The 12,119-nt window shown below is 40.2% G+C and overlaps 1 protein-coding gene across 1 annotated transcript in view; it reads right to left on the bottom strand.

Moving 5' to 3' along the window:
• Nucleotides 1–12,119, bottom strand: part of LOC144827866 (embryonic protein UVS.2-like) — a 92,373-nt gene that overhangs the window by 62,894 nt on the left and 17,360 nt on the right. The window contains exons 4-5 of the mRNA XM_078686031.1: nucleotides 1,538–1,678; nucleotides 1,318–1,435 (exon numbers count right to left, since the gene is read on the bottom strand). Coding sequence (XP_078542157.1) covers nucleotides 1,318–1,435; nucleotides 1,538–1,678 — 259 coding nt within the window. The remainder of the gene's footprint in view (nucleotides 1–1,317; nucleotides 1,436–1,537; nucleotides 1,679–12,119) is intronic.

Below are 12,119 nucleotides of genomic sequence, written 5' to 3'. Positions count from 1 at the left end.
TAGTGCATATTAGTTTTGAAAAGTGAAAAATAAAAGATACATTGGAACTGAAATTCACTCCCAGATTGTGAGCTGATTCTGCTGGATTTGATGGTGTATGAAAGGAACTAGGGGCCAGATGTAGGAGCCAAAATACCGGTTGGTAATGGCCGATTTCAGCCGTTACCGACCGGTATTTAAGAATTGGCATGTAGGGCCCTATTTTACCGAATCAGTAAATTTACCGAATCGGTAAAATACCGAATCGGTATTTTTACCGATTTGGTAACTGCAAGATGTAGGTGGGACTCTTACAGATTCGGTATTTTACCACCCAATCCAATTGGGTGGTAAAATACCGAATCCAGGTGTGCATGCACATGTGTGCATGCACACCTATGCCATGTGACAGACAGACATGCCCTTAGGGCATGTCTGTGTGCCACATGGCACACATGCCTGTATTCGGGGTGCTAGAGGGTGTCAAAGTGACACCCCCTGCACCCTTGCAAAAATCGGTATTTACCAAATCGGTAAATACCGATTCGGTATTGCCCATTGATTCCTATGGGCTTCAAGGCCCATAGGAATTAATGGGCAATACCGAATCGGTATCTACCGATTCGGTAAATACCGATTTTTACAGATTCGGTAATTCAATTACCGAATCTTCCTAAATCTCCCTCCTTCATATTTACCGATTCATAAATACCGAATCTGTAAAATTCGGTATTTATGAATCGGTAAATACGCTTTTCCTACATCTGGCCCTAGGCCACCAGTGAAAGACCACAAGTCTGGTTTACCAATTTGAAGATCTCAGTTTTAGTGGCATCATTCATTTGGGAACAGCAGCCCTAAGTAACCTAGAGGTAAAGGGATTTCCTGAGGCTAGCTCTCCCCCTTGACGTTTAGCTTTAGTGAAAACACATTGGGCATGAAGTTGAACAACAACCACCTTTAATCTCTGAGGGAGACTTTTTTCAAATTTGCAAGACTACACCGGTGAATGTAAATATTTTTGCACCACTAACTTTTGCCCCATTCTAAGCTTCTTAACTATGCTGTGTGGGGATATATTTCTCTACCATGTGATCTGTAGATCATGCACGGTAATTCACCTTGTCTTGTTACACTCAGGAAACATGGCTGGTAACAGCGAGCCTACGTGATTGAGCCCAGTCTGGTGTGATGCTGATTGTAGGGTCAGTCCTTAGGGTGTCCTGTGCTCTTACCCATTCACTGGAAAGTTCTAGAAGTAATGAGTCTATCTGATGGAGCCCTCTCTGGTCTGATGGTGAGCGTAGGGTCAGTCCTCAGGGAGTCATGTGCTCTTACCCACTATCAGGAATGATCTGCAGGTAATTTGTTTCCACCGTTTGGGTCACAAAGCGGATGCAGGTCACTGTTGCAAACTCACTCATTGCATCTGTAATGGCAGCCACATCTTCAGCACCTGAGGGACAGCAGAGGAAAGGAGAGGATGACATAAGGGGAAGCAAGCTGGAAAGGTTTCAGTTCAAGTCAAAGCTGGGCCTTGATATAAAAGTGAACTTACTGTAAGTGGGACTGAGGGTGTAGGGTACAGGGACAGTCCCATCACTGGATTTAGGCCAGAAGCAGCTGTTGTCTGGACATACGAGGGCACTGCGGCCTGGGTGGATGGCAATGTCACCCTCGTGCACCAGCTGTGAGATGCCTACAACAGTAAAACACAGTGATAGTTGTCAGTGTCTGTTATATAACCGGAAGGAACAAGAGCACACGGAAGAGAAGGAAGCTGATTTTAGACCTACAGCACAATCTCAAGAAAAAAAAAATGCAAGAACCACTCGTGGCGGAGGAAGAATCGCCCATCTCGCGTCAAACGCCAAACCTTGGCCTAAGCACCTACTTAGGAAAAGAATTACCCTAAGGACCAAAAAGACCTCAGCACATAGCCATGCACAGTGAGTGATTGCATCTGTTAATGTTTACTGTGAAGGATTTCCTGTGTCTTACATTCCTATAGTGTTGTAATCTTGTCATATCAGGAGTGATTTATGGCACCACAAAAAGCATTTTACTAACTTGCCATCATAATATTGAGAATATTAAGACAGTAAAATCACACTAACAACCGTGATAGCTAACTGTCTTCTAAGCACTTTATGTCGTCTTTCAGCAAACACCAGCAGTGACGTCTCAAACTTTGTCAGTGGCAGCCCTTTCACCCTGTCACCACCCTAGATTCCTTGTAATTCTTCATCCACACATTTGTAATGATTAAGTCTTTATATCTAAATTAGGCCTTTACACGTCATTATCCGTGTTGTTGTTCAAAATATTTTATCGAATTTCTGATAAAGAGGAGAACAGACTATACAGAAAAGAGCACAGAAAAAAGGTACAAGTGAATTCACATCCTGTTGACAACTGATTTATCCAAATATGTCAACATTAGCGTTATAGAGACAATTAAGTACCAATCAAATACTATTGGAATCCTGTAACAAAAAAGAAGGAAAAAAATGAAAAGAAACAAAAAGTAAAGAATGTTGATCAATATTATCATTACCATATTAACTCATATTTATAGCTTTTCGACTTTAACTAATAGATATTATGCATGCAACATTTAATCAACAGCAATAAGACTAATTATAGCTGTAAAGCTATATAATCATCAATTGCTCTTCAAAATAAGTGATAATTGGAAGCATTATGGGTAACACCTGTAAGAGACAAATTGTCTCCTCTTGAATTGACAGTAATGAAGCATTTTTTCAATTGGCACTAATGGATTTCAAAGCTGCAGAAATTCAAAAATCAGGAGGTTTGCTACTAAGATCAGACAATTTTGTTGGAAGTGAGACTGACTTACAAATTATTGTAGCATAGGAAAAATGATCTGTGATATTCAATATTTTGGTCACAATATTCCAAATGTCTTTCCAAAACTGTCCAACAACAGGACATTCATAAAGCATGTGTCTCAATGATCGAGTATGAAAACAATTAGACAAATTCAAAGGTTTTGCCTGAAATAACCTTAAAGGACTCCACAGGCAATTGAATAGTACAAATGAATTAGTTTGCTATAGGGAAACGGGCAGCCATCCAGAGATACTATTCAGGCACATTTTCCTCCAAATATCTAGGGTAAATGATAAATCTAACTCTTTGTTCCAAAAAGAGGATAAAAAGCTGATATTATCCCCTGCACAACTATTACTTTTTTTTAAAAGAGTGGCACAAAGTGAGCTGTTGGCGACATCGAAATCCACATCAGTCTATATGATGCATATAGAATTAGATCTACCGTATATTATAGATCTAATTAAAGTCGAGCCACCGCTTCTATGGCACAAAATTTGGACCACGGCCGAGACTGCTCTAAATCGCGACATAATAATGGATATCTTTAAACTGGAGGGAGCAAAACACATGAAATGGCTTATATATGTCAAAAAGATGTTCCAAGATATAGATCGTCCTGAATATTACATCGACCCAACGACTTTGGAGAACATCTCAAGAAAAGAACTTAGAAAGATCCTATTGGATCATTTAGAAGCCAAAAGGTGGGCGACCCAGAAACTAAACAAATCTGTTCAGGCCTATCAAAGGATCACAGTGAATAAAGGGTTACAACGATATCTGTCCAGTGACAATTCCTGCTATACAAGAATGTTGCTTACAAGATTCAGGCTGGGCTCCTTTTTTCGCCTAATAACTTTTCCAAATTGTAATGACTGGTCGCGAAATCTGAGCCTATGCCCTTGTGATCACATGTCGGCCCAATCAAATATTCACTCCATATTATTTTGCACTTATTATACCACCCCAAGGAAATCTTTATTGAGACCCCTGCTGAGAAAATGGGGCCTAAGGTCCTGCAGAGACGCCTTTGAACGCCTACAAGAGCTGGAGGACAAGGATGTTATACGTAAAATGGAAAAAAATTTAAAATTACTACTTACATTTAGAAATACGTTAGCAGGTACAACTTGATTCGCTAAAGCTTTTACTGTATATTAGTATGTTCTTAAATTATCATCCCTGTCGAATGATTCTTTTTTATGGAAAATGTATTTAATTGTTATACACGTTATAAATATGAGAAGCTTTTCTTTTAAACCAAAAATTTCTGTTGAATGCTTTTATGATATTCTATGTAAATATCGAATAAAGCGTATTTTGATTTGATTTGATTTGATCCAGTATGAAAAAAACAATTCCAACAATTAGACAAATTCAAAGGTTTTGCCTGAAATAACCTTAAAGGACTACACAGGCAATTGAATAGTACAAATGAATTAGTTTGCTATAGGGAAACGGGCAGCCATCCAGAGATATTATTCGGGCACATGTTCCTCCAAATATCTAGGGTAAATGATAAATAGAACTCTTTTTCCAAAAAGAGGCTAAAAAGCTGATATTATCCCCTGCACAACTATTATTTATTTTTAAAAAGGGTGACACAAAGTGAGCGGTGGATGCAATAGATTGAATGTACAGGGACACATCAGATTTGCCATTGCAAGGAACATTATTTGGAAAGGAGTCAAGTATTGAATTACATAAAAGTTCATATTTATAGCTATCTGAAGACTTTAACTAAAATTGTTTTTGAAATTCATCAAAGGTTAAAAATGCATTGTTATGATCAATGTCTTTTAAATAGAAAATACCAGCCTTAATCCATGAGTTCCACATTTTTTGATTGTGAGTTAGTTTAAACATAGGATTACACCATAATGAGGAATGTACTGTAAGTGACATAAGAGATTGGAAAATGTAATCAAAATCTTGTAATATTAATTTTGTAGACTTCAATATTACTGATCTCTGGAGCAAAACAGTAGAGTTGGCCATAGTGAACAATGCAGGCAGAGGAAGTGGTGCTATCAAATGTTGTTCAATATGGAGCCAAGCAGGTGGATTACTAAGTGCTGTAGACTGAAACCATAACCTGCTTTGTTTTTTCTCTGAGTTTTATATAGCGCAAACTTGACCCAAAGGTATCAGGTATCAGAGCGCTTTACATGAGCAACAGATACGTTACATAAGGACACATTAATTTTTTTATGTTAGGCACGGGGAGATTAAGTGATTTGCCCAAAATGATAGGATGTTGAGCGTCATTGCCAAGACCGCCCTATCTGTTAGGCCACATCCTCTCCCCAATTTGTTTTCAAAGGAAAGCTTTATGATAATTTAAAAAATCTGGTAAACCGAAACCACCATTGCTCTAGCCAGTCTTAGTTTCTTATAACTTAAACAAGGAGATTTGCTCTTCCAAATGTATCCATATTTTTATAGAACTCAAGAGGAAACTGTGTGGGTATAATAAAAAGAAGATAAAAAAATTTGAGCGAAAACCATTTTAACAGCATACATTTTTCCCCACCAAGGTAAATGTAGTGCAGACCAGTTTTGAAATTTGTTTTTAATATTTAAAAAAACTAAATTACATTTTAAAGAAATCAACAGTTTTATGGTATATAAAAATAATATACCAAGGTATTTGATTTTGTCTTTTGCCCAGATAATTTCTTTGTTTGGAAGCATATCAGGTAAAAAATGAACATTTAAAGGAAGAAAAACTGTTTTATTCATATTTAGCGTATATCCCGAAAACTGAGAATACGTGTTTTTAATAATGGAGAAATGGAAGATGCCGGATCACCAATATATAGAAGTACATCATCAGCATAAGCTGACGTTTTAATAGAAAATTATTTATAATGAGCCCTTTGACTTCCATAGAATTTCTAATGGCAATTCGTAAAGGTTCAATAGCAAGAATATAAAGCAAAGATGATAATGGGCACCCTTGTCTAGTACCCCATAAAAGTAAAAATGTATTAGATATCTGACCATTAATAAAAAGCTGGGCGACTGACAAGAATATAGCGATAAAATCATAAGAATAAATGAGGTGCCCAAATTAAATGCATTCAAGGTACGGAAAAGATACTGCCAATGTACTTTGCCAAAAGCCTTTTCCTCATCTAATGCCAGGACACCAGCTGGATGAAGACATGATAATCCAACTTCAATTGCATGAAATAATAACCTTACATTATTCACTGAATGTCTGTTTTTCATAAAACCAGATTGGTCAATATGTACGATGGGAGGAAGCACAGTAGCCAACCAAGTAGCAAGGATCTTTGCATAAAGTTCACAATCTTGATTAATCAAAGAAATAGGGCGATAATTTGAAACAATGAAGGGATCTTAATCAGATTTTGGAAGGACTATAATCAAAGCTTCAGTAAAGGTTCCTAAAGTTGCCCTTACATGCTAAAATGAGTAAATAGTTTGAATAAATGCGAAAATAGGTAAGGAGCAAATTCTTTATAAAAATCAGCCGGGATACCTTCTGGACCTGGATATTTAAGTAGCTTAAATGATTTAATAGCTAAACGTACTGCATCTAAGGGAATTGGAATATCTATCTTATTTCTAACGGACAATATAGTTTTAGTTAAGCCACACTGCTCTAAAAAAACTATCAATATGCTATAGATCATTTTTTTTGTCCTGGCTGCCAGATGTTTATGGAGCTAGCATCAGTTCTGTCCTGGTCTAGGCGAGCCATAGCAAATTTGGCTTTAAGCCAATCTTCTCTCTTCGGAGGATGGGGATCTTCCCACTTCATACATATTGCTCTCCAGACAATTAGCACCAGGTATAGAAGCAACCCACTATGAATCTGTAATAGGTTCGGAGTAGATATGCCGTCGTTTCCCAAAAATACCAATGATAGTTTGACCTCAATGTTTACTTTAAAGATGCCACGGAGAGTGTCTCCGACCCCCTTCCAGAAGGCACTTAATTCAGGACACTCGTAGAAAATAGGGATGTCATTAGCGCTGAGTGCCTTACAGCTAAGACATTTTGGGGTAGGCAACAGGGCAAACTTGGCTATCTTAGCTGGCGTTTAGTAAAGTCGATTGGTGACAAAAAAAAAATGATTTTTCTTTAGTCTGGCTGGTTTGATAAATTTATATAATAATGTCAGAGAGGGCTCAAGTAAATCTCCAATGGTGGAAGATCCAAATATTCTGCATCTAGAGACTTCTTATATCAAATAGAAATGTCTTTCTTTTTTGGCTGTACTGATTGGAAAAAATCTCTGTATCCCAGTCTCCAGTTATTTCCCCCTTTCCTGCTTCAAACCAAGATTTAAGTTGTACATACTTAAACTTTGAAAACCCGGGCCTATCTTGTCTGTTAGTAACTCCCAAGGCTGAATTCCTTCTGCGTCGACCGAGTCAGACCAGATGGTTATGCCTGTTCTCCTAATAGGTTCAGCCAGACTATCTTGAAGGCAGAGTGGTGCCCCAGGGGAATCCCATATAGGTGCGAATTCTGAATAATAGCCAATTCCCCACCTACATCTCACTTTATGCCATGTTTCCAGGGCGGCCCCAAGGACCTTCAGACGCACTCTTTTAAAGTACCTTGGAGCCCCAAACTTGTATAAAAAGCCTCCTCCACCTCCTCCGCCCTCCATCATAGCCATTTCACCCAACATTCTTCCCCACGATGAATCCGCCGGTTTGGAAAGTAGCATCCGAATACCTTTAAATTGGAATGCAACAGAATACCATCTAATGTCCGGAAAAGCCAACCCTCCTTTAGTGAGCCTACACCTCAACTTCTTCCAGGATAGCCTTACTCTTTTATATCCCCAAATAAAGCTCCCGTTTTTACTTTGAATCTTAGAAATACATGAGCTGGGAAAAACCAAGGTGCCTGCATTAAACAGGTAAGTCAATTTAGTGAGGAGCCGATCAATTTCTTTAGTAATTTTACTCAGATTTATCTGGGGGATTTTATCTAGTTCTTTCACTATATAGATACCCAAGTATTTTATCTCTTTGCTAGTAGGGCCCTCCCTTGTTCGATGTTCCAACACATCACCTCCGTTTTGGAGGAGTAAGCTAAATTGCCAGAGAAGGAGCCAAATTCTTCCAATAGAGCTTCAACCCTCGGGATGGTCGCCCTAGGGTATACTGGTGTATAATATTACGTCGTCCACATATAGGGCTAACTTACATTGATAATTCTGGGATTTAAAGGGATAAATTAGATCGTCCAGTATGATGGCCTGCGCAAACGGCTCTATATAGATGTTAAATAGCAGGGGTGAGATAGGCCACCCCTGTCTTGTTCCCCTCTGGATATTAAAGCTAGAGGTTAGCATGCAGTTCAATAGAATCCTTGCAGATGCTCCCTGATAACATTTTCTCAGGGTCGGAATGAAAATAGGGCCAAAGCCCATAGTCCCAAGTACCTCCCAGAGATACACCCAGCAGACCCTGTCAAATGCCTTGGCCGCGTCCAAGGCAACTACTGCAAAGGGATCTGATCTTACTACGGCCAAGTCAATATTACCTATCAGCAGTTGTGTCTGCTCCTGGATGTATCTCCCAGTTACAATGCCCTTCTGGTCAATGTTGACCAGATTGGAGACCAATGTAGTCAATCTCCTTGTTAAAATACCCATGAAGATCTTATAGTGAGCTTTCAGCAGGGAGACCGGACAGTAGGAGTCTGCTTTTAATGGGCTCTTACCAGGTGGGGATCTGGCATGCTGAGCTATATACTGAGTTAAACAGGGTGCCCAATACCGATATTAGTTCTGATAAGGGTTTATAAAGTTCATTCGGCAGTGCGTCTGATCCTGATGCTTTGTTGTTTTTAGATTTCTTCATTTGATTTTTATTCTCTTCTAAAGTAATAGGGGCATCAAGGAGATTACAGCTAGCTTTGGTTAATGTTGACAAAGATTTACCCCTTAACCAAATTTGTATTTGGTCTAGGGAGGGGGCTAAGTTCTCTCTGTATAGATCCGAAAAAGGGAGAGGAGACAAGTCTGCATGTCCTCTACTCTCCTTGATTTATCCCCGTTATTATTTATTATAGGCTCATTGATATTATTCTTGGAGCAATCAGTTCTTGCTTTCCAGGCCAATAGAGCCCCGGTCTTCTTTTCATACTCAAAAATTTGCATGTTCTTGATAAGCCACTGCGCGCTGCATTTCTTGTCCAATTTTCCCCTATACTCCTGCCTGGCCCCCTCTAGTTCTCCCTGGACTTTTGCCAACTTTCCTGGGCTCCCGTGGCTGAGTCAATTCCTTAACATTTCTAATTGCAGGATTCTCCCCTCCATATTACTTCACTCCCGGGCTTCAGCCCAATTCTTAGAGCAGATAAGACCATGCAGTCTGCCCCTCAGGGTGGCTGTAAAGGCGTCCCAGACAAAATCCATAGTTGTGGAGCTAATATTGAGAACAAAGTATTCTAGGGTGGATGATTTAGTAGCCTGTATAATTTTGGGGTCTTACAACAAAACAGGTACGTGGAGGGTCAAGGGGATATTTAATGACCTGTCTGCTCATACCCCTTAATACGATATATAACTATACAAGAAGAGCAGACCAGGTCAGGAGAATAGTGTGTAGCTGTACTAGCCAGGGTGCAATAAAGGGATGCGTGCAAGGACACAAGATGGTGAAGATCACTGACTATATGAATCCCATCAGACCACCTTGGTGGTGGAATTTGCGTCATGTGGGATGTTTATTGATCATTCCAAGACGCAACCGACCTATATAGTGCCGATGCAGAAATGGATGTCAAGAAAGTAGTCGTGATAGTCATCATAAAGTAATATTCGACTAAAGTGCAGTGCCTAAAGGAAGGTAGTGAGATAAAATCGACTACATCGGCGTTGTAAAGTTTTCAAACCGCACTCGATGTGTCAAAGTTAAAAACACGCCGGGTAAAGTATTTACCCAAAGGCGCTGTGAAGAACGGTCGACATGTTTCAGCTCTAGGGGCTTTCCCCCAGCTTTCTTCTCGGGGCATTATCCAAGTCACCGACGGACAGAGCGGGGTCTCACACTCCCGAGCGGTTGCCGGGTGAGGTGAGGTCTTCACCCACACAAGGCTGGGAAGAAGATGATCTCCTTTCCTTCCAGTGGACATTCAACTATGATGGTTCCTGGTAGATATGTACCCATTTTTCAGTACATAGTTGGGTTTTGATTTAACATCTCATTCTGGGTTGTAGTAGCCTTTCTTGTTATGGTCCAAGGTGGTCTGATGGGATTCATATAGTCAGTGATCTTCACCATCTTGTGTCCTTGCACGCATCCCTTTATTGCACCCTGGCTAGTACAGCTACACACTATTCTCCTGACCTGGTCTGCTCTTCTTGTATAGTTAATTTTGGGGTCTAACAGCTTTGCTCTGTTGAGCGTCCATCTAGTTTGTAGTGTATTACTCTGCCTAAGATAAGAGAATGATATTGCGGCGTGATCCGAGAGGTGACTTGGCAGTACTAATACCCCCGTCAAACTACCCAGGACATGTCTGTTTGTTAAAATATAGTCTATCCTGGATGAGTGACAATATTTTTTGCTATAAAAAGTGAACCCCTGGAGGTCTCCCCTCTTTGCCCTCCAGACATCCACCAAGTCTAAGTCATCCAACAGATTTTTCATTGCTCGGCTGATCCGAGGAGCCACTATAAAGTGGTTCTGATTTGACCTGTCTTTTAAAGGGTCAAAGAGGACATTAAAATCTCCTCCTATTATCATAGGTGGAGTTGCAGTAATTAATTTTGATTGAAGCTTACAGATATAGGTTGCGTCATCAACATTTGGACCATAGAAGGAGCACAGATTAGTTCTGTCGCTCGAAAATCCAATTGTGCCACTATCCACCTCCCTGTCTGATCCGTATGCACTGATTTAATAGAACAGGAAGCCCCTTGCTTTATCAGAATTATTACACCCCTGCTGTTAATCATTTGTTGTGAGGAACAAAAACATTTTATCCAGGGAATTCTAGAAAATATTGAACGACATTCTACAAAACTCAAATGGGTCTCTTGTATAAGGCAAACCTGAGCTGGGGAAATCTCTAAATACTTCAGTATCAGCCTTCGTCTGCGTGGACATCTTAGCCCGTTTATATTCCAAGAGATAAAGTTGACTTTACTGTCTTTTATGGGTATTCCTGTCATCTGCTTACAGACCCTTGGTGTTGACTAAACAAAGACTTCCTAAGCTTCAAGTGAGACAAGGCATATTTTTCTATTTTATCCACTGCTCCCTAGCTTGTGCTCCCTATCCTCCCACCACCCCCACACCCCTCCCATCCTGTGACCCCTTCTCCCATGAGGAACCCTCCCATCCAATAGGCTAAGCCTATTCGATCACCACTCCCTCGGGCTTCCTAAAAAAACAAACATGAATGTAATTAGTTGATCAGGGAACCTTGATGTCAAAGAGCCCCCCATAGCTTCAATGATCCCCCTCTCTCCCCTTCGCCTCCGTTTTGATTCTGGCTATGAATGCGTCCGCCTCCTCAGTCGTGCGGAACTAATGCATCGGATTATCCCACATCACACGTAATGATGCAGGAAACCTCAACTGTGCTCTTGCCCCCAAACTTTTTAGATCCTCAAGCCTCTTCCTCAGCTCCCACTGTCTTGTTGCGGTGATATGTGAGACATCTGATCTTATAGTGAAGGAGAATGGGGTTTGACCCGTGGATGTTGATGTAGATGTAATAGTACCTTCCTTGAGGGCAGAGGATAGAATTAACTCCTTAAGAGTATGACAAAAAATTAACCAGCATCTTCCTTGGTCTTTGTCTGCCGGGGTTCCTCTTGAAAGGGTTGCGGCGTACTCTGTGGATCTCATGTGAGAGATCTATACTAGGCGAGTTTTTAAAAACGGTTTCCGTTAACAGGGAAATCACGAACCTCTTTATATCCGATCCTTCAAGGGCTTCCGGGATATTTAGGAGCCTCAGATTGTTTTTCCTGGAATGATTTTCCAGGCGCTCAAGATCGTATTTAAGTTCTTTGTTTTGGACCGTTAATTTTACCACAGTGAAGGAGAATGAGGTTTGACCTGTGGATGTTGATGTAGATGTAATAGTACCTTCCTTGAGGGCAGAGTATAGAATTAACTCCTTAACAGAGTATGACAAAAAATTAACCAGTATCTTCCTTGGTCTTTGTCTGCCGAGGTTCCTCTTGAAAGGGTCGCGGCGTACTCTTTGATTCTCATGTGATAGATCTATACTAGGCGAGTTTTTAAAAATGGTTCCCGTTAACAGAGAAATCA

The sequence above is a fragment of the Lissotriton helveticus genome, chromosome 4_1 (genome assembly GCF_964261635.1).
Source record: "Lissotriton helveticus chromosome 4_1, aLisHel1.1, whole genome shotgun sequence".
Classification (NCBI taxonomy): Eukaryota; Metazoa; Chordata; class Amphibia; order Caudata; family Salamandridae; genus Lissotriton; species Lissotriton helveticus.
The sequence above is the reverse complement of the archived record's forward strand: the minus strand, read 5'-3'. Positions and strand labels throughout refer to the sequence as shown.